Genomic DNA, 21375 nt, shown 5'->3' with positions numbered 1-21375 from the left:
ACCCACAAACTAAATGGTTTCGGCGTAAGGAAGACTCCTGTATCGCCATCTCCAATAGAATTAAGTTGTCAACAGTGGAACGGTAGCGCCTGAAACCACACTGGGAGCGGCTCAGCTAACCTCAGGACTCGAGCAGCCAGACGAGGCAGCAGTTGACCATGCGTTCAAGTCTTACCCATACAACTGGTAAGGGCGAGACTCCGATAACCGTTAGGGGCGCTCCAGTCCTTACCTGGTTTCCAGAATCAAATTAAGATTAGGTCCTTCTAAGTCGTGGGGTACTGTCCGCCAAACCATATCTGATTGATACGAGAGAGGAGCTAACCTTTCGCTTCAGGTCACAGATGACGACTCATGGTATAATGGATCTCATCAGGTCCTGGAGCAGTGTCTCTGGCCGCAGATAAAGCTGATTCCAGTTCCCACATGGAGAATGGATGGTTGTAGACCTCTTCATTACGCGAGAAAAAATTGAGCTTCCTCATCTCTGCAGTCCGACTGAATACCTGAACAGCAGGAGCTTGTCTGGATGACTTAGTAACAGTAAAAAAGTGTTCAGCTAAAACGTGAGCCATCTCTTCCAGCGTGTCCACCAAGACCCCACTATTTGACAAGGCCGTAAGGGGATGTGGACTACTCTTGCATGGAATCCGTCTTATTATTTCCCAAACGTGCGCAGCGGAAGTGGACCGATTAATTGATGTCGTGAATTCCCTCCAGGAAGCACTCTTCCGTTCTTTGATCACTCGCCTCGCATGTGCTCTCGCAGACCTGAAGACATGAAGATTGTCTGTAGTTGGACACCGTTTGAAGTTCCGAATAGCTGTCCATCTGGCCCTGATTGCCAATCGACAGTCGCCATTCCACCATGGTAGAGACCGCCATTCGAGGTGGTTACTAGATCTGGGGATGGACTCTGCGGCAGCCCTTTGGATCTCCCGAGTGCTATGGGCCACCACCTCCCGTGCACAGCCCTTTCGCTGAAAAACCGCCTGTCGACTGTACTGCAACCAGTTTTCCCTTTGTATCATCCACCTGCGTGGTCTCCTGCTGGTCACTGTCCTAGGCGGCAGACGAATCCACACTGGAAAGTGGTCACTAGAACGTATATCTGGAGCCACTTCCCACTGAACTGAATCTGCATTAGCTGAGGAACTAAAGCAAAGCTCTAAAGCTGAAAAAGACCCTGTAGCTGTGGGAAAGTAAATCATCTGGCCCGCCTTCAGAAGACAGATATCCTCAGAATGGACGAGTCGCTCGATCAGCCGACCGCTGGAGCTAGTAGTAGCGGAGCCCTACAGCACATTGTGGGCACTGAAGTCCCACACAAGAAGGAATGGGCGCCGGAGTGCCTGGAAGAGGTCTGCCAGTGCGTCCGCATCCAAAGCGTCAGAGGGGGTGGGTGGGCAGGAACAGACAAAACACTGTGATAGTAAATGACTTGTTACTGTAAATTAGAAATTATATATTTTACCGTAAATCATTAAGTAACCAAAAACAACCGCTACAAAAAGCTTAATAATAATAATAATAATAATAATAATAATAATTCCCGTGGAGGCCCTGGAAAAGAATAGGCCTCCGGTATGTTCTGCCAGTCTTAAAAGGCGACGAAAAGAACAAACCACTAATAGGGCTAACCCCCCTTTTAGTGTGATTACTTGGTTCAGGACAGAACTAAAGAAGCCTCGGACAAGCGCCGTCATGGTCGGGGACGACGCTTGAACCCTATGCCCGCCCACAATGGTAACGACACTGCTAGTCAACTGGAAAACGATTTAAATCCAAATAGAGGTGTTTTGCAGGATATGCTTCCTGCAACCACCCTAGAAGGAAAACAAAGACAGAGGATGAGATGGTCAGATGAAGTTAATCGACACCTCATGTTCTGTTATTACCAAGCAACAAACCTAGGAACCAACACAACTGGATACAGATAACAAGTATACACAACATTTATAACCAGATACCCGGAATTAAAATTTTTAACAGAACAACGACTAGCTGATCAGATCCGCGTAATAATAAAAAATAACAGGATACCCCTGTCAGAATTAGAAATCATCAAACAACAAGTACAACAAATACTGGAACAAAATAATGTGCAATCAGAAGAAGAAGAAAATACAGTAATGGACTCAAACATACCAGAGCAAACAAACAAAGACCAACACGCATCAATTAAACAATCAGAGGAAAACGAAATCTTAAGACAGCCACCAGAACAAGCACAAATAGAACACGAAGAGACACACGTGTTGGATATAGAAGAGAAATTTCAGCTGACATATATAGAATACAAAGACACAAATACAGACATTAGACCATTCTTGCATAGACCGCCAAATAACCCACAAGTCGAAACAACAATAGAAACTATCAACACAATCATACACAACAAAATAAATGAAAACACAACTATGCAAGAGTTACAACTACTGGTTTATATAGGAGCACTCACTACACTAAATATACACACTAGGCAGAGATCAGAACAAACCAACACATAGAAGAAACCCACAAAACCAGCATGGCAACACAGGCTACAGATCAGAATAGAAAAACTGAGAAAAGACATCGTACAGCTAACACAATTTGTAAGAAATGAAATATCAGACAAAAAACGAAAAAGGTTAGGTAAAATCTCACAACAAGAAGCAATAGAGCAATTACATGAAAAGAAGCAGAAATTACAAGCATTTGCCAAGCGATTTAGAAGATACAAAAAAAGTGAAAATAGAAGGAAACAAAACCAAACATTCAACACAAACCAAAAGAGATTTTACCAAACAATAGATAACACACACATTAAAATAGACAATCCACCAAACATAACAGACATGGAACACTTCTGGAGCAACATATGGTCAAACCCGGTACAACATAACAGGTATGCATGGTGGATACAAGCAAACACTCATACAAGACGATACCACAAATGCCTGAAGTGATAATTTTGCAACATGAAGTCACCGGAGCAATTAATTCTACACACAATTGGAAAGCCCATGGAAATGATAAAATAGCAAATTACTGGCTAAAGAAGTTCACCTCAACACATTCACATCTAACTAAATTATTTAACAGTTACATTGCAGACTCATACACATTCCCTGATACACTTGCACATGAAATAACCTATCTGAAACCTAAAGATCAAGCAGACACAGCAAACCCAGCTAAATATCGCCCCATAACATGCCTACCAACAATATACAAAATATTAACTTCAGTCATTACACAGAAATTAATGACACATACAACACAGAACAAAATTATAAATGAAGAACAAAAAGGCTGCTGCAAAGGAGCACGAGGATGTAAAGAGCAACTGATAATAGATACAGAGGTGACATATCAAGCTAAAACTAAACAAAGGTCCCTACACTACACATACATTGATTACCAAAAAGCCTTTGATGGTGTACCCCACTCATGGTTACTACAGATATTGGAAATATACAAAGTAGATCCTAAATTGATACAGTTTCTAAACATAGTAATGAAAAACTGGAAAACCACACTTAATATCCAAACAAATTCAGATAACATCACATCACAGCCAATACAGATTAAGCGTGGAATATACCAAGGAGACTCATTAAGTCCTTTCTGGTTCTGTCTTGCTCTGAACCCACTATCCAACATGCTAAATAATACATATTAAGGATACAATATTACTGGAACATACCCACACAAAATCACACATTTGCTATACATGGATGATCTAAAACTACTGGCAGCAACAAATCAACAACTCAACCAATTACTAAAGATAACAGAAGTATTCAGCAATGATATAAATATGGCTTTTGGAACAGACAAATGTAAGAAAAATAGCATAGTCAAGGGAAAACACACTAAACAAGAAGATTACATATTGGATAACCACAGCGACTGCATAGAAGCGATGGAAAAAACAGATGCCTATAAATATCTAGGATACAGACAAAAAATAGGAATAGATAATACAAATATTAAAGAAGAACTAAAAGGAAAATATAGACAAAGACTAACAAAAATACTGAAAACAGAATTGACAGCAAGAAACAAGACAAAAGCTATAAATACTTATGCTATACCAGTATTGACCTACTCATTTGGAGTAGTGAAATGGAGTGACACAGACCTAGAAGCACTCAATACACTTACACGATCACAATGCCACAAATATAGAATACATCACATACATTCAGCAACAGAAAGATTTACATTAAGCAGAAAGGAAGGTGGAAGCGGATTTATAGATATAAAAAACCTACATTATGGACAGGTAGACAATTTAAGAAAATTCTTTCTAGAACGAGCAGAAACTAGCAAAATACACAAAGCAATCACTCATATAAATACATCAGCTACACCATTGCAATTTCATAACCACTTCTACAACCCTTTAGATCACATAACATCAACAGATACAAAGAAAGTAAATTGGAAAAAGAAAACACTACACGGCAAGCACCCGTATCATCTAACACAGCCACACATAGATCAAGACGCATCCAACACATGGCTAAGAAACGGCAATATATACAGTGAGACGGAAGGATTCATGATCGCAATACAGGATCAAACAATAAACACCAGATATTACAGCAAGCATATTATTAAAGATCCCAATACCACAACAGATAAATGCAGACTTTGCAAACAACAAATAGAAACAGTAGATCACATCACAAGCGGATGTACAATACTAGCAAATGCAGAATACCCCAGAAGACATGACAATGTAGCAAAAATAATACATCAACAACTTGCTATAAAACATAAACTAATAAAACAACACGTTCCCACATACAAGTACGCACCACAAAATGTACTGGAGAATGATGAATACAAATTATACTGGAACAGAACGATTATAACAGATAAAACAACACCACATAACAAACCTGACATCATACTCACAAATAAAAAGATGAAATTAACACAACTAATTGAAATATCCATACCCAACACAACAAATATACAGAAGAAAACAGGAGAAAAAATTGAAAAATACATCCAACTGGCTGAGGAAGTCAAGGACATGTGGCATCAGGATAAAGTCGACATTATACCAATTATACCATCAACTACAGGAGTCATACCTCACAATATCCACCAGTACATCAATGCAATACAGCTACATCAAAACATATATATACAACTACAAAAATCTGTAATTATTGATACATGTTCAATGACCCGAAAGTTCCTAAATGCAATATAACATATACCATACAGTTAAAAGGAAGTCACGCTTGATCAAGGTCCGCGGCACTGTCCATTTTTGACCAGACATAACGTCTGAGAATAGAAAGAAATAATAATAATAATAATAATATAAATAATAACACTAATAACAGTAATAATAGTAATGATAATAAAAACACTCCTGCAAAGAAACGAACAAATTGAGTAAAACTCTGGCTACCCCATCATACTCTATTGCAACTTTTATGACAGAAAATGTTGTCATTACTACTACTATTGTCGTGATTTCATTACCAAGCCACGTTTCAAATGCTGCATCTGTCTTAAAACAAGTACAAGCCTGCCTTAACACTTCACAAACCACCAACTGCAGCACAGAACTTAACATTATTTTTTACCTAAGGTGAAGACCTAACTAAACAATATACAAAATATCGCAAGATAAAACTTTATCATCCCTCCATAATAACTGCAGACGTTCGTTCATTTTAAAACAATTCTGTCATTTACACTGCTGTAACGAGACAGTACGAACTGTGTGTTCTCCAATTGACGTAGTCATCATGTATAGGTAACTATTAATGTTCAGCTATGAAAGTTCACAAACCTAGTAAATATAGCTTCTTACATATCACATGGCCTGCTTGCATTTTTCACAGAACATCTCATTTGCCTTCTGTTTCTCTATACCAGTTATCAGTTGCTCAATGTGATCTTTGTACTCATTGAAAACACTAAAAACGAAATGCATGAAAACATTGGCCATTTGTATACCGTTTACCAGATTGAAGTGACGTTGATCTACAAAATTATGTATCTGTTTTTCAAGATTTAGAACTTCGTCATATGTATCGCTGTTTTCCACAACAAGCTTGCTTACGTGGTTCCAATTAAGCTGCCAACATTTCGCATATTTATTGTGTGTCTTCGAGCACACCAGAACTGTGAGCTCATCCACAACTGACAGCATAAGCATAACCTCGTTTCTGCCTATGGTTATCCTTGGCATTCGCAGCTGCAGCTGTGAAGTCAGTTTATTTACTGCATCCACTACATTGCTGTCCTCAGATATGTTCCTTCCAGAGGGGCCTGCAAAGTTAGTTTTCTTAGAGTGTCAAAACTAGCTTTTAAAATGGCATCAGATATTTTACCCCGTGATGCCTGCTTCGCCAATGAGAGGATTTCTCCGCTTTTCTGTCTGCCCCGTTTATACAGTTGCTCTGGATGTACCTCTGCACCACCATTCACGACAATGTTTCCATTTTCAGAAAAAACAGCGTTGTGGCCGCCAAAGTCTTCCCTTGCTCTGACCATTCCAGCTAAGAAATCATCCTTGTTATCAATGCTGCGGATGCCCCTAATAACTCTTTCATTACCGTCCACCAGGTCCTCACCAGTACCTGCGATGTTCTTTCCCAACTTCAACTGTTTCCTGTGCCTATTGCTTCTCAGATTCCTCTCAAAATTGTCGATTACTCCTTTCTGTATGTCCTCGATTATTTTTGAAGCTGTCTGGAAACTGACAGTGGCGTGAGCTAAAAACAGCAGTGAGGCACTGAACTGGAACACTTCTAGAGGTGTTGCCTTCCCCTTCTTTACACGTTCACCGCGGCTGGTGGCCCCGATACCAGCACCAGTGGCGTTGACAACCGCTGAGGTGACTTCGAGAGTTTTGCGCACTATTTCTCCTGTCTTGCTCATCACCCTGCCATTCATCGCCAGAGTTGCTGCTCGACTAGCTGCCGCCCCAGCCGCCGCACCGAACACGTTGCCCGCCATATAAAACCACGACTTGGCTGCCTGTGAAGTATAAAACAAGATGAAAGTTATATACATTGGAAGTTCGAAGCATACAAAAAGTATCAGTACAAAATGTCAAACTGTGCGTTTACTCTGCCTGAGACGACCTTGTCTACGGCACACTGATCTCCCTACGCCGTAGAGTGACCCCGAAAAATGAGGTATTCAGTGCTAAGTACCTTACCACCTAGCCAGTGATGTAAAAAAGTGGCAATATAATGGAATCAACCTCGTAAACTAATGTCATACATGCTTGACAACTTCAATGAAAAACTTTGCAAAACGTAATACATTTCTGTGTCATTTATCTTTAACACCCCACATAAAGAAAGAAAAAACGACAAAGGTGTAAAAAGCAAATGAAGTTTGACACGAAACTACTTTAGCCAGCGCGATTGTCTTTCTTTAACTTTGTTCTTTACAAAGATATGAAAAACAGTACCGTTTTTAAGGCCGGAAGGTACTGTCGTGGAGACCCCTCGCCTTTCCGTTATGCTGACCCGCCCAGCTTTAAAGTCAGCTACGCAGCATAACAGCCAAGGCGATGAAGTGCTACCAACATACTATGCACAGGCGTGAAATTGAAGAACCATTCGAAATTTGTCAGACTCTTTTCAATCATGTGTAAGACTATATTAACGCTGATTAGTGTGTTGACCACAACACCTTTAGAAACGCTAATTAGTATGAACTGTACTGATAAAAATGAATTTCAGCTTATCGAGATAACTGTTTTAGTAAGACGAAGTACCCCAGATCGTTACGAATTAGCAAAATATTACGCGCATTCGGCCGCGAAATTGTCTATATCATCGTTCAGACCAGTCATACTGGATTAACGTTGCTGACCTACCATTAAAGTGTGCAAATTTAGCAATGAGAGAAGATTCATAACTAAATTCAGTTAAAAATCATTCAGTGCCACACTTAAGTCAATTCAATTATTGACAGAAGCGGAAAAAGTAGGCAGTAACAAGTATGTAATTCTACAAGGGTTTCATATAGAAATTCACAGGGCGTCATTACAGAATAAAGGTAGTAATAAAACGTATTTGGGCGCGAGAATTTCTTAAAATTCCTTTACTGATTGTCTATCTGCCTCCATCGAGATTAGGACCGAAAACAAACCAGACCTCCCTTGCTGTAGCAAACGCCTTTCACTAAGCAGACAACCCAGGCGAACAGCACTCTTATTACCCCAGACATCAATAAGCCGGCAATTTCGCAATGAAAATGGCAAAATGATCTGCAGTTTGTTACATAGAGTTTTCTGGACTCAAAAACATGAATTGTCTACCTTTTGTCACCGCTTATGTGACACTCATTCTGGATGTTTATCGAAATAACAAAATACTGTTATCGAATAAATTTAGTAGGATAATTCTGCGCCACCCCAGGAAATAAACGGCGACGTAGCTTCCAAACGTATTCTGCAATGTTTAGAATTCCCCATTCGAGAAGCCACAGCCAGAAAACGTTCATTAGCCTAAATGTTCCTTAAGGTAGCTAGTAATGGAAATGCTCGCACATCTAAAACGCGGTGGCATTAATAGTGGGATCTGAATTACCACGCGTATAGGCAAATGGATTTTATTTGCATTCCGGTAAACGTGATTTGGTTCGAAAGCGTAGCTACGATTAATTTGCTGCTGTATCGACTGCAACTGGAACATTGCGAATAAAGAGGAGCGGGAAACTGTTATGCGGCCCTGACGTTCAGTAACTGTGGTAGCTATTTTCGTTGTTAGGATTTCGTCACGTAAATCGGTAAAAATTGAATCCTACCAGTCTCACTTTCTTGACTGTGTGTCTGCCCAACCCTTAAAACCCGTCTACCTCGAGTACGGGTGGACATAACAAGCGGAAATTCATCGCAATTCCTGCGGTGTACGGTCCCTTGGTGGTGTAAAAAAGTGAGCTGTGTCGACCCAATCTAAACATACGACCGTTTATGTAAAGAAAATTTACCTCCAAGGTCAAAAATGGCTCTGAGAACTATGCCACCTAACTGCTTAGGTCATCAGTCCCCTAGATCTAGAACTACTTAAACCTACCTAACCTAACACACATCCACGCCCGGGGAAGGATTCGAACTGACCGCGCGGTCCGCGATTTGACGCCGTTGAACGCACGGCTAACCCGCGCCAGCAAGCTGTTAATATCATCTGGTTTTACTAAAGTTATTCACTTCTGGTGTGATTTTCTGCGCAATTCATTTAAGAAAGAATAACTAAAATATATTTGATTTTGTGGATGGACGACTAATTCATTTCCCCTTGTCTTTATTTATGATGTTATAGTCGCAATCTGAGCATACGTATTGTCCATAACCAAACTTTAGATCTAAATCAGAGTCACAGTCACAGATGTGTGAATACAACAGTTTGGCTTATACTTGAGGTGGCAGACGAAGCTGTGGAGTCTTCGAAGCGCGAGTTTCTCCAATGCTAGCTATCTGAACACATCAGCTGAGCGAACGTGCATAGTGTGTTGGTAGCACTTCGTCGCCTTGCGTGTTATGCTGTGTAGCAGACTTCAAAGCTGTGCGGATCAGAATAACGAAAAGTCGAGAGGTCTCGCTCGTTTGGTCTACGACTGTACATTGTGAATGATCGAAACATGATCTTTTGGTGACTGATGATCTGAGGTGTGCTTTGTGAGAAAATTCAAGTATTTTAGACCATATCCTTATTTAGAGATCCTAAATGTCAGTACAGAAGGCAACGCGCAAACTCAGACACACAGTTGTTGCTCTGTGACTTGCGCTCTTTCAATTCATACGCCTCTTTACTTTTTCTCTGCTTTGAGCTTTCAGCTACTCGCTGCACTGTTGTCTTGCTTTTAATTGCTTCATCTATAATTAACACAATATGTGTGTGTGTTTGGAAGGAAAAATATCATCTCTATCGTTTTCAAGTTTTTGAGTTCCAGTACAGCACTCGTGGCTGCAGCATCGCGGTCGCGAAGTGGGACCGAGGCAGTTCCAGGTAAGTTTCATATTCTGACGATAATTTACGGATTTGTGGTTTTAGCTTGAGAATGTCCACTATGGAAAGACGTTAGTTCCTGTTATTCTGAAGAAGGTTGTGTTATCCCGACTGAAACCTGGGTAAAGTCTAGGCAACCAGTGCAACTGAGGCTGTTAATTATTAAAATTAATATTTACACAGTTGTTGACAGGGCCGCGAAATTTTGAAGATATTTCAAGTAAGGGTCTAGAGAACATGGATGAATGAAAACAGTGAACGTAGTGTGAAGAATACAGCGTTTGTCTATGGCACGAATAGTGTTGGAAAGGGGTGAAGAGCAGAAGAAACTTTTATTATGAATTTACCAAGCTCTCCTACCAAATTTCAGAAATGTAATTCCTTACCGCCTGCTGCTTGTAATTAGTGGCGGGGTGATATTTGACACATGCAGGCAAACGTGGTGTGGATTTAAGGAATGAATGCATAGCAGGCTTAAATTAAAGACACTAAATTCAGTAACAGGAAGTTTAGTGTAGATTCCGTTTTTTTTATAGCCTTATGTACTTTCTCTCTGAATCCGTTTTTTCCAGAGCAATAAATTCTGTCATTTGTCTTAGCACATGTGATTCAAGCGACATTTTTATACTTTTTGTGAAGGATCCTATGACCTTTATTTTAAAAATTTTATCGGGGACTAGCATTATTGAAATATTTTCATATTAACGTTGCTAAAGTTTGCGTTGCAAACTTGGGCGACACCTCCACCCAGATCTGAGGTACGTGAGCTTATAAGAGTTGAGATTCCGTTTTAGGCATTTTCCATGTAATTAAGCGAAGTCTTTTTTATACAGACTAATTCCCAAATATTTTCTCGGGGTAGCTCCGTTAATCGTCTTCTGCGAAACAATGAGTAAATGACTCATTTATTATTGTAATCGGGGTTTATAAAATTAGGTGCCCAGAATGTTCGGCCGAATGTATCAGACAGACGGGGGAAGTATTTACTGCTACATTTAGTGAACGCACGTTAAGGAAAAAATTGCGAAGTCAAAAAACTATTTTCTTCACTGTACATGTAAAAGTTTCAGGCCTTCAGTCACTATAAGATCCCAGTGATAAATGGTTTTCTACGCCAGTAGGCGACGTTAGGGCAAGACACGCTTTATCTATTGTCTTAGGGCCATCAGTGTAGAACATCGTGGCACCCCGAAACTACACAAGGTTGGCACGTAAAAGACGCTGGGAAATAGGGGGGCGAGAGAGATCCTGAAAAAGGTGGATTCTAATCCGTAGTCTAGGCACCATCCAAGGGAGAGGGTCTATGGGAGGAAATGCATGTGGTGGACTGAACTAAGTGTAGATGGAGGTCCCGAGGGAGAAAAGTGACACACATTGAGGGGCAAGTACTAGCAGGGTGGAAGGAGCCAGTCAGCCATATACAAGACAACGATGATCAAGTCTGGACCAGGGCACAGTAAAGATGGTGAAAGATGGTACGGTCTGCAACCCAGTATGTCAAAAAAGACCGCGACAAGGTGCCAGAACTAATGTATCCCACCAATAGACCTATTAGGACAACAGCACTTCTTGTATACCTTTACCTTTGTCCTAAATTTGTGTGTTTAGACATGCAAAATATTTCTGTGCCACATGAGGTATTACGTAATTTGAGGCCAGTTACCAACTAAGTCAGGTTTAATTTAAAGGTTCTGAATGTGTTACATAGAGGAAATACCACGTGAACGAGAATTAAGCTGCCCTCAATTTTGACACGCACAAATATTTACCTGTATTCTTAATTTTGATCATGTCTAGCAGCATAGCTGATTGAGACAATTGTTAATGAATATCACCTCAGCTGTATTAGTACTAATTAACTGTGTTACTACCGATTTCTATCTTAGGACACCTTCAGGTTGCCCAGTTGTGCCAAAATCTTGATGTAAATGCTCTGTCTTATTTAACGTTAAGAATTTATAGATTTTGTCTGCAACATTATATATAACAAGACCACTTTCATGCTGCTTCCAAATGTTGTATGTTCGCGAATGGAAAACGAACTTTGCCAAGGTTTGGTTTATGTCATGATTAACAGAGTGGATTCTGAGGCATTACTAGTCGTGAACTTTGCTGGGACTGGCATTTTCGTTTTGCTTTCGAGGTATCTGATTTAAGCAAGGAATCTTGCCTTATGTCATTCGGCGAAACTGAGGACGGCCAGGAGCAGCGACTGTCAGATGGAGCATCAGACGAAACGCGCTGGGGTGGAGAGGGGGATAAAGACTACTTCTTTGAGGCCTTCTTGGAAGACCGATGAGTCACAGAGATGATGGGCTGTGGGGGCTGAACCCAAAGAAAGCCCTCACGCTCGGGGTCCTTTTTGGAACGCCGGTCCTCGGAAGCGAGGGTCCGTAACGTTTCCCTGATGGACGCGGCGGAGGCGGAGGAAGGGTTACCCCTGGGGCAGAGGGGGCAGGGGCAGTGGGGGCAGGGACAGCGAGGTAGGAGGATTTGAAAGGGAGGGATTTGGGAGGCGGAGGCATAGACCCCAGATGGGGTGAGGAGGTGGAGGGGGGACAGGACAGGGGTGAGGATATTGTGGAAGGAGTGGACACGACTGAAGCAAACGACGTTGTCAACATCATGGGATGGAGGTGGTCATGTTTCTTCCTGGCCTCAGAATAAGACAGACAATCCAAGGTTTTCAATTCTTGTACCTTCTTCTCCTTCTGATATGCAGGGCAGTCGAAAGATCTAGGCGAGTGGAGGATAGGACAATTTATGCACCGAGGTCACCACCTCATGTATGTCCCTCACGAAGAGGACATCCACAATCGCCACAAAGGGGCTCAGCTTCACACCATGATGACATGTGCCCGAAGCGCAAACATCAAAAGCATCGCATAAGAGGTGGGACGTAAGGTCGCACATCGCACCGGTAGCACATCACCCTTACCTTCTCCGGGAGAATATCCCCCTTGAAGGCGATGATAAAAGCAACACTGTCAACGCAGCGGTCTTTGGGGCCACGCTGGACTCACCGGACGAAATGCACGCCATGGCGCTCCAGGTTGGCCCTCAGCTCCTCATCTGATTGCAGCATGAGGTCCCAATGGAAAATAATCCCCTGCGTCCCATTCAGTGCCAGATGTTGGACAATGGACACTGGGATGTCCCCTAATCCGTTGCATGCCTGGAGCGCCGCCGACTGTGTAGCGGAGGTACTCTTTATGAGAATGGACCCCGAACGCATTTCACTAAGAGCCTCGATTTCTCCGAAGATATCCTCGATATGCTGTACAAAGAACATGGGCTAGGAGGTGGCTAACGTCTCCCCATCGGTCCGAGAACAGACTAAATAGTGGGGGAAGTATTTCGCCCCCAAGCCGGCGGGCCTGTCCTTCCTCCCAGGTAGTGGCCAAGGGGGAAAAGGCAGAAGTACCAGAACCAGAGAGAGACAGTACCGTTCCTCTTAGAAGACGCGGCCGTAGAGTGACCTGATGCATGTTGACGTTTCATCTGCGAAACGTCTGCCCCAGTAACTCCCACTCCGACCAGGGGCTCTCCCCACGGGCGCCACCCAGCCTCAGCAAGAGCCACCTGGCAGGACGACCGTTGCCAGGAGTCCTGATGCCCCAGGTAGACGGGCATCTACTCCTTGGCTGACATGGGGAGGGTGCAGCTCAGGTATCAGCAGTACGATCCCTGTGTTGTCAGGCGGCTACTACCTAGAGGGTATATGACGACCCCACCACAATGGGCTGGCTACCGTGCTGGACTTCGGGTGCCATGGAAAGCCCATCATGATCGTAGGTGCAGATGGGGACGCACTATGGGCGTAACTTGTGCAACCCATCAGGTGTTTAGGCCCAAACTGATGAACAGTGGGTGCAGTTACGACGCCGTTATGATGAGTGCCAAAGTCTTAGTGCACTGAGGACCGGTGATACACCACGTAAGGTGTCCTTCCCAAAAGGCTGCTACTTCTGTAGAATTTAGAAAAATGGAGGTCGAACCCAATGGGGACCATCACATTGAAGGCCGAAATGGTTAAAACTCTATTTAGTCGCCTCTTACGACAGGCAGGAATACCTCAGGCCTATTTTTACCCCAGACCCGCAGGGGGGGGGGGGGGCAGCTATGGTGATAAGTGCCCATTCAATAGCTTAGTGAAGGTAAAAACCATGAATTTAAATAAGCAGAAATGGGAGCGAAGCTCAAGAAGGGAAACTAGAAACTGTAAGAAATCTTAGAAGACTGCCGTTAGAAGGGGGGTTGTTTTCTCCTTAAACAGCTTCAAATTACCCAAGCCATCTCGCTAACACTTATAAACTCAAGGACGCGATCTACAGAGCGGGCTTCATCTCCTAAACGGGAAGATACATGATGATTATAATAAATTTTAAACTTTCAGATCACTGTAGAAATAAGACCATTGGTCAGAATAACGTGAAACTGCAACGGATTATTATCGTAGGAAAGGGAAAACGTATGGCAGAAGAAAAAATTACAAAATGTAGCAATAGATGGCGCTGTAAGCATCCTAATTTAATAGCAGTCGACTACAGACAACAAATGAATCATGTAACAATGCCTGAAGTGTACGTTTGACGTTAACCTGCACTATTCAGTGTGCATGGGTGTACAGGTGAGAATTATTTCAAGCCCATCCACCACGGTAATGTCATATCGCATTGGATGGGAGAAAATCTTATTAATCGTCCTGCGGCCAAAATCTGCATAAAAAGCATCAATCAAAATCAAATCATATTATTAATTTCCGTGTGACCAGTGCAGAACACGTTCAATATGCTATCCAGCGGTTTCTGCAACAAGCTCAAATCGAGAAACAGCATTTTCCAGAACTGATCGAAGTGTTTCTGGGGTCACGTTCAGAATCTGTTGAGCAATGCGCGTCTTCAATGCAGCTACATTTGCAATCTGTACACTGAACACATCTTTCAGATAGCCCCACAGCCAGAAATCACACGGATTAACATCAGGAGATCGGGACAGCGAGGCTGTAGGGAAATGGCGGCTGATAATTCTAGCATTTCTGAAATGGCGCTTCAGCAGCTGCTTAATTGGATTTGCAATGCGCGGAAGGCGCCATCTTGCATAAAAATGATCCCATCCACACATTCATGCTGTTGGAGAGTTGGAATGACGTGGCTGTGCAAGACACACACACACAGCTCTCACCAGTGACTGTACAGGTAAGAGGTCCGGAAGCATTTGTCTCTTTGATAAAAGGTGGCCGTAAACCCGCACCACACAGTAACATTTTCAGGATGAAGTCGTACTGGTTGATTTGAGTGTGAATTTTCGTTGCCCATATTCTGTGTATTGAGATATCCTGTCATATGGAAGTTGGCTTCGTCTGTCCGAAAAATCTTCCATGGCCAATCATTGTATACTTCCATGCGAACAAGAAATTCTAAAGCGAACCTCTCTTGTTGGCAGGTCAACAAGAAGCAACTCGTGCACATGGGTATTTTTGAACAGATAGCAAAGGGTGTTTCATGGGATTTTACGCACCATGCTCACCGGTATGTCCAATGTTTGGGTAACTCTCTGTGCACAGCATGCTTGCACACCACCACTCTTCTCCTGCTGCATTCCTGTGACCACTGCTTCCACTGACGTCGAATCAGTTCGCTTCTTCCCTCTATCAGGTCGCAGACCAATAGAACCCATCTTTTCGAATTTCCAGGTCATTTTCTCCAGACCCACGGCAGTCATCGAACCAAAGCTCTTTTTAAAACCCTTCAGTGTTGGGACTTTCTGCAGAGTGACTTGTGCAGTCATCATTCTTTTAATTCAGCTTTACAAGCAGAGCACGATCCGGCGTTTAAACACTCATGGCGAACGTCATAGACACGAAAGGAGGAAAAGCCGTGTACCCGGCGTGTTTATACTAACTTCAATGCGTCGTGCGCATGAAAGGTGTTTTCGTTTACATGTTCTGACACAGAGCGCCGTCTATTCATCAATTTTCACACGACTTTTTTCGTTCTGCCATTCGTTTTCCCCCTTCTCCGACATTATTCTGCTGCCATTTGACGTCATTCTGACCAGTGGTATGATTTCTACATCGTTTTGAAAGTTTAATTACGATCACGCTGTATATCAGGCGACAGTTGTAAACGGCCGCGTAACGGATTAAAATAGGGGCACTGAAGTAAAAAGTGTCTCACCATGCACGATTGAGGCAAGTGAGGACACAGAGGGGGGAGGATCACCACTTACATGATGCCGATGGCTGAAGTGAGTGCCCAATCAGGAGTCTAGTAAAATTACCTCCTCCCAACGACGAGGCGCGGAGGAAGAAGTCCAAGCAAAGGGAAGGAGTTTTATGTCCCGTAATTTATTATCCTGAACTGCAGACCTATGTGTGTGACATAAAATAGCAACACAACGACATAAAACGCTCTGTAGATAGGCAAAAAGAACCATGCGAACAGTGGGCCGAGGGAGAGAGACAGCAGCCTCTACCACTTTATCGGTTGCTTCGTTACTGCGTATACGAACATGACCTGGGAGCCAGAGGAATGCGACAGAGATGTCACAAAGTGGAGCATATGGAGGCACTCTTAAATCTGGTCGACCAGAGGGTGGACGGGATAAAGAGCTTGGACGTCGAGAAGAGATCTGAGCGAATCTGAGCGTATAATATATTGTATTCGCTGATGGCGACGGATGTAGGAAAGCACGTAAGGCCCTGCAGTAAAAACTGAACAGCGGTCGAGAAGCCGAAAACTAATAGTGGTATAGTCAATAATAAAGACACTCCCGACACCAGCGGTAGTCCTGAAGACGTCAATGAAAATAAGTGTGGCGTCGCACCTTCATTTTTCAAGAAACTTTTAGGAAATTGGAAAGCAGGCGATTGTAGCAGTTGACAGAGTGGACTCCCATTGGTAGTAGAGAATAAAGGCTACTTGCATTCCCTGAATTCAGGGAGGCGTCGAAGAAGGGCGAAGAAGAAGAAAGAAGAAGGAAGAAGAAGGAAACAAGAAGTGCATGGGTCGGATGAGCAACCATGCTCCAGAGATGCTAAACGCAATCCACAGGGGTGGACGGAATCCAGACGCATAAGAATAGATGGTCGCGCAGAGGAGTAAACTATGCTTCCACAGTCAAATTTCGAGCGCATTAAGGCGCGGTATGGGTGGAGGAAGACTACTGTCTGCTCCCCAGGGGGTACCACTCAGAACACGGAGGGTATTGAGGGATTGCAGACTGACAGCCGAAAGATGCGGAACGTGAGGAAACCAGTACAGTTTTCTGTCAAATTTACGTTCCACGAATTTGGCGACGTCCGCGAACAGAAGTTCAATGGGGCTTAGATGTAGGGAAGGTGGATGAAACTCCATACGACGCCAAAAATTTACACAGTCGGTTTTATTCGGAGAAAATCTAAAGCCGGTTCGATGCTACGTGAGTGGAGACGTCCTTGAAGCTTTAGGGCTGGTCAGTTGAGAGCTGCAATAGATAGCGAAGTCGTCGACAAGGACGGAACCCGATACATCGGAAAGGAAACAATCCGTAATTGAGTTTATGGTGACGGCTAACAGTACAACATGGAGCCCTGGAGCATTCCGTTTTCTTGGAAGAAGTTACAGGATGGAGTAGCGTTCACCCGCACCTTCAATGTGCGCTCTGTCGAATTCGCAGATGAAAAGGGGTAGCCAGCCTCGAAAGCTTCAAGAGAACACTGTGCGGAGGACTCCTGTTATCCAACAGGTATCGTATGCCTCTCCATATCAAAACATATAGCTACCGCTTGCCGTTTCCTGAGAAAACTGTTCATGATAAGAGTGGAGAGAGCAACAAGATGGTGAAACGCAGAACGATGTTTGCGGAAACCGCAGTTATTAGAAGGGTTTCGGGACTCCAGCCACCAGCCTAAATGGCTATTTACTATACGCTCAAAAACCTTACATACATTACTCGTGAGGGGGATTGGGCGAAAACTGGATAGGAGATGTTGGTCCTTCCCCTGTTTTGGAAGAGCAATGACGATAGCTTCCCACCATCTTCTGGGAAAGGTACGATCGACCTGAAGTTAAGTCGATTATAGACGCGAAGGAGGTAGCACAGACTAGGGTATGATGGACGCAGCAACTTTTGGACCTGGATACCATCTGATCCCGGAGCAGAAGAGCGAGAGGAGGATAGTGCATGTCTGAGCTCCCGCCTAGAAAAAACGGAATTACACTCATGGAAATTGAAATAAGAACACCGTGAATTCATTGTCCCAGGAAGGGGAAACTTTATTGACACATTCCTGGGGTCAGATACATCACATGATCACACTGACAGAACCACAGGCACATAGACACAGGCAACAGAGCATGCACAATGTCGGCACTAGTACAGTGTATATCCACCTTTCGCAGCAATGCAGGCTGCTATTTTCCCATGGAGACGATCGTAGACATGCTGGATGTAGTCCTGTGGAACGGCTTGCCATGCCATTTCCACCTGGCGCCTCAGTTGGACCAGCGTTCGTGCTGGACGTGCAGACCGCGTGAGCCGACGCTTCATCCAGTCCCAAACATGCTCAATGGGGGACAGATCCGGAGATCTTGCTGGCCAGGGTAGTTGACTTACACCTTCTAGAGCACGTTGGGTGGCACGGGATACATGCGGACGTGCATTGTACTGTTGGAACAGCAAGTTCCCTTGCCGGTCTAGGAATGGTAGAACGATGGGTTCGATGACGGTTTGGATGTACCGTGCACTATTCAGTGTCCCCTCGACGATCACCAGTGGTGTACGGCCAATGTAGGAGATCGCTCCCCACACCATGATGCCGGGTGTTGGCCCTGTGTGCCTCGGTAGTATGCAGTCCTGATTGTGGCGCTCACCTGCACGGCGCCAAACACGCATACGACCATCATTGGCACCAAGGCAGAAGCGACTCTCATCGCTGAAGACGACACGTCTCCATTCGTCCCTCCATTCACGCCTGTCGCGACACCACTGGAGGCGGGCTGCACGATGTTGGGGCGTGAGCGGAAGACGGCCTAACGGTGTGCGGGACCGTAGCCCAGCTTCATGGAGACGGTTGCGAATGGTCCTCGCCGATACCTCAGGAGCAACAGTGTCCCTAATTTGCTGGGAAGTGGCGGTGCGGTCCCCTACGGCACTGCGTAGGATCCTACGGTCTTGGCGTGCATCCGTGCGTCGCTGCGGTCCGGTCCCAGGTCGACGGGCACGTGCACCTTCCGCCGACCACTGGCGACAACATCGATGTACTGTGGAGACCTCACGCCCCACGTGTTGAGCAATTCGGCGGTACGTCCACCCGGCCTCCCGCATGCCCACTATACGCCCTCGCTCAAAGTCCGTCAACTGCACATACGGTTCACGTCCACACTGTCGCGGCATGCTACCAGTGTTAAAGACTGCGATGGAGCTCCGTATGCCACGGCAAACTGGCTGACACTGACGGCGGCGGTGCACAAATGCTGCGCAGCTAGCGCCATTCGACGGCCAACACCGCGGTTCCTGGTGTGTCCGCTGTGCCGTGCGTGTGATCATTGCTTGTACAGCCCTCTCGCAGTGTCCGGAGCAAGTATGGTGGGTCTGACACACCGGTGTCAATGTGTTCTTTTTTCCATTTCCAGGAGTGTATATGCAAATGCAAGAGGTCGTTCTTCCACTACCTGTTAGTTCGGGAGAAAGGCTGGTGGGTAATTAGAAGAGCTCGAAACCTCAGCAAATTGTCGAGCTTATGAGTTAAAGATTGCGACTGGTTCCACTAAGGCAGCCTGCGCGACAGTTTGCCCAGAAATCGGGGAATAACTGGACGTACTAGATAGCCATCGGATTCGACCCCAAACAAGTGGTGGAGTGAAGGTGTTATAGGAGCTGGTAAGGAAATTCCCACTTGCCTTCGCATTGCGTATGACACGATGGCATCGCGCCTGTAACTGCTTATACTGGATGCAGTTGGCCAACATAAGATGGCAGAAAACGCGAAAAGCACGTTTCCACTTGCGTACTGCGTCACGGCACACTTCCACCAAGAAACTGTAGGTCGCCGGGGCAAAGGGGAGTACGAGGTAGTGAACGTTCCGTGGCTGTAACAATGACTTAAGTAACAAGAGTAATCCGATCGTCCACGCTAGGAAACTAACGAATGTTGCTAGAGAGGAGAAAAGTGTACAATCGGCTTGGGAAAACTTCCAGCGTTTTGGGCTTATAGATGGCTGTTGTGGCTGTATCCGAAGGACATATGGAAACATTCAAAGGGCAGAACTATGTGAACAGTGCCGACTGAAGTGTCCAAATGAGAGTAGGTTGACGTTGAGGCTGACAAAAATTTAAGTTCCCTAATGTTGAGGCAAACAAGATCCGCTTGGTGGAAGAGACCAATCAATAGGGAGCCTCTCATACAAGGATGAGGAGATCCCCAAGTGGGTGGTAGGTGTTGGAGTCCCCAGCCAGCAAATAGAGGAGACGGAGCTGACCAAGAAAATGAAGGATATGAGCTCTTGCCATTGGTGTGGACAATGGAATGTATATGATACAAAGAGAGAAGGTTAATCCAAAAGGGGAAGACATACAGCGACAGCTTTGAAGGAACTGTGTAAGTGGATTGGATGATAAGGCAAAGTATGATCAAGGAGAATCAAGTCCCGCAATGTTGGAACGCCAGCAAAAGAGGGAGATCAAACCTGACTCAATGGAAATGAGGGAAAACAAATGGATCATGGGGACGTAGCTTCACTTCCTGAAGACAGAAGATGAATTAAGAGTAGGATCGCAAGAGGATCGACAGTTCATCCCGAATGGAGCAAATTCCGTGGATATTCCAGTACATAACTGACGTAGGGTGGACGAAAAAAGGAAAACTTTGTCCACAGTTACCGCCAACACAGCGACTGCTGAGAGCCGGTGGCCGACGGCGTGGAACAGCATAAGCCAGGTGTAGAAGATGCTGATCCATAGGGTGTTCGGGGGAAGCTTCTGCCACCAGGATCGACTCGTCGATCGACCACCAGCAGTGCGCCTTTGCGCCACAGAAGATGACCGAGGGCGCCGTAAAAGCGACATGCTGTGGCGGAGAGGGACTGGTCCTCTTATGAGTCTTCTTGGAAGCAGGTTGTTGAGAGGAAGGACGACTTGATGGTTGTGTGGTCTGGGTACATAAAAAATCTTCAAGAGTAGGCTCTTTTTTGGAAGTCTGGGCATCTGGTTCTGGGTCCCGAGGTTTAACAGGAGCCGATGGAGGTTGACCTTTAGAAAGAATCGGTGATAGTGGGATGGTGGGATGGTTGAACGGGCGATCTTTGGGCTGGCCGATACGACGACCGTGGAACTAAATGTGAGGTTGCAGGTTTGAGTGGCTACCTCCTTAGTAGGTCGAGCAGAGGCGAGGACATTGCTATATTTA

General features: G+C 44.5%; 1 protein-coding gene across 1 annotated transcript in view; it reads right to left on the bottom strand.

Moving 5' to 3' along the window:
- The window catches only part of LOC126088410 (uncharacterized), a 198409-nt gene that overhangs the window by 164842 nt on the left and 12192 nt on the right, over positions 1–21375 (bottom strand). The window contains exon 4 of the mRNA XM_049906549.1: positions 6430–6999. Coding sequence (XP_049762506.1) covers positions 6430–6999 — 570 coding nt within the window. The remainder of the gene's footprint in view (positions 1–6429; positions 7000–21375) is intronic.

The sequence above is a fragment of the Schistocerca cancellata genome, chromosome 6 (assembly GCF_023864275.1).
Source record: "Schistocerca cancellata isolate TAMUIC-IGC-003103 chromosome 6, iqSchCanc2.1, whole genome shotgun sequence".
In the NCBI taxonomy this organism is placed as follows: Eukaryota; Metazoa; Arthropoda; class Insecta; order Orthoptera; family Acrididae; genus Schistocerca; species Schistocerca cancellata.
The sequence above is the reverse complement of the archived record's forward strand: the minus strand, read 5'-3'. Positions and strand labels throughout refer to the sequence as shown.